At 47.3% G+C, this 5,051-nt stretch overlaps 1 protein-coding gene across 1 annotated transcript; it reads right to left on the reverse strand.

The window, feature by feature from the left end:
* Window positions 1-3,621: 3,621 nt before the first annotated feature.
* Window positions 3,622-4,641, reverse strand: LOC308495134 (melanoma-associated antigen B4-like; the record flags this gene model as incomplete). Its single annotated transcript, XM_081043063.1, has 1 exon — window positions 3,622-4,641. The coding sequence occupies one exon, from the start codon at window positions 4,639-4,641 to the stop codon at window positions 3,622-3,624; it is 1,020 nt and encodes a 339-aa protein (XP_080899189.1).
* Between the last annotated feature and the right edge of the window lie 410 nt (window positions 4,642-5,051).

Consider the following 5,051-nt stretch of genomic DNA (forward strand, 5'->3'; position numbering starts at 1 on the left):
TCACGTTTTAGTGGAGTGAGTTTTTAAATGATTAATTGGCTAATGAAATATATGGGCTCCCTACATAATTTGATAGTAACCCTTTATCAGCTGTATGGTTTGCAGCTTTTTCCTCCCATTGCATAGATTGCTGTGTCATTTTGTTAATTGTTCCCATTGCTGGACAGAGTTATTTAGTTTACAGTCTTTCTTTTTCTCTTTTGTACTTCCTGTATTGTTTGTGGTGTCATATATGAAAAAAAAGAAACACATTTCCGAATGAAAGGTGAGCCAGTTGTTCGTCTTGTGTTTATTTTCTTGGAATTTTATGGTTGCAGGTTTCATTTTTAAGTGTTTAACCCATGTTTCACTAATTTTTGAGTAGGATGTATGATAAACCTGCACTTCAACTCTTTTGCATGTAGGTATTCAATTTTCCCAATACCATATGTTGCATTTACCAATACCATATATTGCTCAGGGACCAAATTCAAGTCCTAAATTTGACTTCAGGGCAGGCCTCTCATCTCTCCCTCCATTGACATGGGACCGCAACCCTCAGACCAAAACCCTCACCTCCCTGTTACTGCTCTGTGGGAACAAATGAGCCTCTCTGGCTGACATCTCTGCCTTTGTCCTACTGGCGCTAGCAGTGGGGAAGATTCTGTGTGGCCACGGATGATATGGGTCGCGTGTCTCCCCACTCTTTACTGTCCGCACTCTGACTCCTGGCACAACCTTTACACTGAGGCCCTCAATTCCCTGTGAAACCCTAGAAGGAGGTGAGGTTTGCCTCATCTGGCCTCAGCAGCCTCTGGTCTGCCAAGGCTAGCACTAGTGGACGGAATCTGTGCTGAAACCCACTCTTACGACGTGGGTGGGCCTTTCAGTAGTCAGAATCCTTACCTTGGTTCCTGGCGCAATCTGGAAAACTTCCTTCTGCTCACCTGTGTCTGTCCACTTTGATGATGTTCCTCCCGGCCTTGAGGTGTTGTGGGAGAAACTGAGTATGACTCATCGTGTCACCATGACTACGTGACACGGTCTCAGTTGTGACTACAGGGACGGGGCTGCATGTGGCCCACTTCTTTCTGGGAGGGATCCTCTTATCATTATGTAGTGTCACCATGTTGACTGCTGTTAGGAACCAGGTACCTTTCCTCTGCTGAATGGGGTATGATCCATCAGTGCAAGGAGTTTAAGTCCCTGAGACCAGCCCCTTTCAGGAATTGAGGCCGGAAGACCCTGCCTGTGACCTCTCAGGGACATCTGCAGAAGCGGGCATTAGATGGACATATGTCTTACGGAACAGTTGGTTGCCTCACTCCTCATACAGGATTGTTATCTTGACACAGTCATGCCTGGGCTTCCATTCTCTGCTGAAAAGCCAGCCTGTACACGGAGGATCTCATTCCCTTGAGACCCTGCACGCAGATTCTAAGGGGGAATTGAGCTTGTCAGCGCCTAGTTGAGCCTCCCAGGCATAACAGCGGAGGAGGGGTTAGGTGTAGCCCTGTCCAGTGTGGATTGAGTGGTCCCCACGATGGTTCTCCACTCTGACTATTCAACTTTCCCGCCTGGGACTCCACTCTCTGCGGATCTGAGGCAATAGCGTTCTGGCGAAATGCTCACCTCCCAGGGTCTTGAACTGAAAGTCAGTGTTAGCCACGAGCAACCAGGACTGTTCTGAACCTCACAGGGCTGACAACTGGGAAGGGACTTCATTGGGTCCTATTGTTCTGGCTGGGTCACTCCGTCTATCTCATTCCTGTTTCTCACGTCCATTTCTGTGAGAACCTGACACTCCTTCCTCTACTGACCTGAGAACTGTGCCTTTAGATCAAGGCCTTTATGCCCCTAGGAAGTCTGAAGAATGAGGGAGGGTTTGCTCAGCCATGCAGATTTGTCTGGTTCCCCGTGTGTCTGAGAGCGGATGGGACCTGTGTCCCTCAGAACCCCTATATTCTGGGGTGTTGGTCTCCACAGGCCCCTTACGTGGGGCCCTCACCTTGCTTGCTATGTCTTGGATGAAAGGCTTCCTGGCAAATTCCACGTCTCTGCAAAGTCTTGAACAGTTACTGCTCTGCAAACATTGGAGACAATGTGTCCCTCTCCAGGAGTAATGTGAGGTAGGGACACTGTAGCACGTGGACGGGGACGCAGGACAGCTTATGTTCTGTCTGGGAAAAACATACATTGATCTATTTCTTGTCTTTATCAGTCAGATGAAGGTTCTCATGTAATTTCTGTTCTGGCACAGTTACTTTCCACAAATTAGAGATTGTCCCGGATGATTTTCAGAGCTCCTGACCTTTTCAGGTTATCTAACATTGCAAATGTAGGTGATCATAATGTCACAGAATATTGGCTCTCTGTTCCTACCTCTCAATCATTGTGGCATTCTTACTGTCCTGGCTATGTTTTCAATCCAGTAGTTAGGACACAAGGCCGTTCTTTTCACCACTCGATGTTTTGAGGTAATGAGAGGAAACCTGAAATAAGAGGCACAGGTTGTGTCTCAGGGTGTGAGGAGAACAGTGTGGGCTCACCGTGGGTCAGACTAGCTGTCTAATTCTTCCAGGCTTGCCATTTCCTAGAGCCCCTTGAATGCTTGCACATTACCAGACTCTAACTCTATGAGATTCAGGCTCTCCACTTTACAGAGAGTCTGATAAACCCTGTCTTGTAGGACTGCTGGAATACGTGTAATGGACGGAAAGCATGGCACCATGCCTGTCTTCTATGGAGACATTAGGGAATGGCAGTTATTACTGATTATCTTGACCTCACGTTACCATCCATCCAGCTGGAATTTTTTTTTTTTAATATCTAAGAGAAGTCAGAAAATATGCAGTGATTTAGAAAAATGGAAAACCCCTTAAGTGGCCAAAATTCTGTTTATCGATGAAAACTAAGTAATATGTTGTGTGCAACCCCCCTTACTGCCCTTTTGCCTCTTGCCTCATGAAGTAGTGTATCTCGCCCTGTTTTCTAACGATAGGTTCTCTAGAATCTATAATTACATGGGCACGCGCTGGGTCTGCTTTGACTAAACATCCCCAGTGCAAGCATGAAGTCTTCCAAAGCGATGATGCTCAATTAACGATTGTGTGAAATAAAAGGCACGACCAACGAGAGGTAAATTCACTGTGATTTATATTGTCAAACATGCTTGGAAAACATAAGCAAATCCAGGTACATATCTTTTAAACTTACATAAGGACTAAATGAGTAAGGCTAACCAAGGACTGACCAACTTTTACTTGATGTATCTCTGTATGTCTTTTTATCTTCTTTTCCCTACTATTTTGGTGTAGAATTCTTCACATTTCCAAGGACACTCCTAGCCAAAAGACATGTTATCTTGTTTTGGATCACAAAGTAATTTAAGGAATTTCAAATTGTATTTCAAAACACCAAAGTCTGACTCCTAAACCTGACAAACAGCAATGAACGTATGATCCACGTCATTTCACAAACTTACATTCTGAATCTAAATGAACTCTTTGTTGAAAAGACCACCACACGAAAATGCAAAAACTAGGTTAGACAACAAGATATTTGTGCATATTAGGAACACTGCTTAACAGGCCTCACAAACCAGACGGTGAAGTATCCACCTCAGACCTCAATCAGGGGAGTTTAGCGGCTGGATGTGGCCCTGGGGACCCCACTGGACTTGGAGGTAGTGCCAGCCATGGTGGCAGCAGTGGCCCGGGCTCTCTGTTCCTCATCTCTCAAAGCCTCTGCATAAAGACATGGAAAGTCACTGGGGGTGCTACCATTGATCTTGGACAAAAACTCCAGCACTTTCATCTTGGTGATCTCAGCATGGGCTCTGGAACCCCAGAGGAATTCAAAGGATGGAGGATCACTGTTGGGCACCTGCCGGCACTCCAGGTACTTTTCCTTCACCAAATCTTCGATGAGCTTCCTGGGCTCCCCGAAGATGATGTGCCTCTTTCCGTCATAGATTCCCCACATATTCAGGATTTCCCAGATGTCCTCCTCAGAGGCGCAGTTGTGATGCAAAAAGATCACACCCAGGAGAGGCATCAGAATCCCTCTTAGAGGAAATTGCCAGGCCCTGCTCAGACTCCCACCGCCGTTATCATCTGTGTTGCAGACCAGGGTATAGGAGTGACTGTTGGGCTTGACTTCCTTCATTTCTAAGCCAAAGATCAGATCCAAGCTCACAGAGGCTTTCCCGAGGATCTCAGGGAATTGCTCCCTGTACCTTTTGTGGATAATCTTCAGCATATCTGCCTTTCTCATGGGCTCATTCATTTTATACTTATACAGCAAGAACTGCACCAACATACCCGCTTTCCTATCTAGAAGATCTTGGCGAGAGCTCTCAGTGGAAGTAGAGGCCCGGGAGGAATTCTTACTTTTCGGAACACGGCTCCTGCCACATCCATCAGACCTTTTGCAGGAAACACCTGCAGAAGCACTGGTGGTGTCTGGGACATTCGGAGGCGCCGGGACCGTGCCATCCACAGCGGAGGTGGAGGGACCATCCCAACAAGCAAGAGAGGAGGATGAAACGGCCTCTTCTTTCACTGCAGGAGATGCCTGCGCATCCTTAAGACCTTGGGTCTGAGCTCTGCTTTGGCGGCGTTTCTCACGAGCTCGGAGCTTACTATTGTGACCACGAGGCATGACGGCTGTGATCTCGGAGACAGACAGGAGAGTGGGTCAGTGGACAGGTGATTTCGTACCTGGTGGATGGGGAATGAGATGATATGAGCACGAGCAACAGGTCAATTTCACCGTGGCTGCAGTGAAGGCAGCCTCTGAAAGTTTCCCTGAGGGCACTGATGGAGAACCCACTAGGACACTGTTCTCCTGGTCATTCTGTCCCGAAAGAATCCATAGAAAAGCCATGACACCCTAAGAGTGAGTCAGTCTTCCCCTGCCTCCTAGCAGCTCCGCCCTGGGTTTACTCAAAAGTCAGCAGGTGCTGGCAGGGGGATCCCTGTGTTCTGCCATGTGGAGTCCTTCTAGTTCCCATTCAAAATTATCATGTCAACTGTGGCCAAAGTCTGGGCACCGGCCCTTCTGGTACTCTG

This window comes from Rhinolophus hipposideros, assembly GCF_964194185.1.
Source record: "Rhinolophus hipposideros genome assembly, chromosome: X".
NCBI lineage: Eukaryota > Metazoa > Chordata > Mammalia > Chiroptera > Rhinolophidae > Rhinolophus > Rhinolophus hipposideros.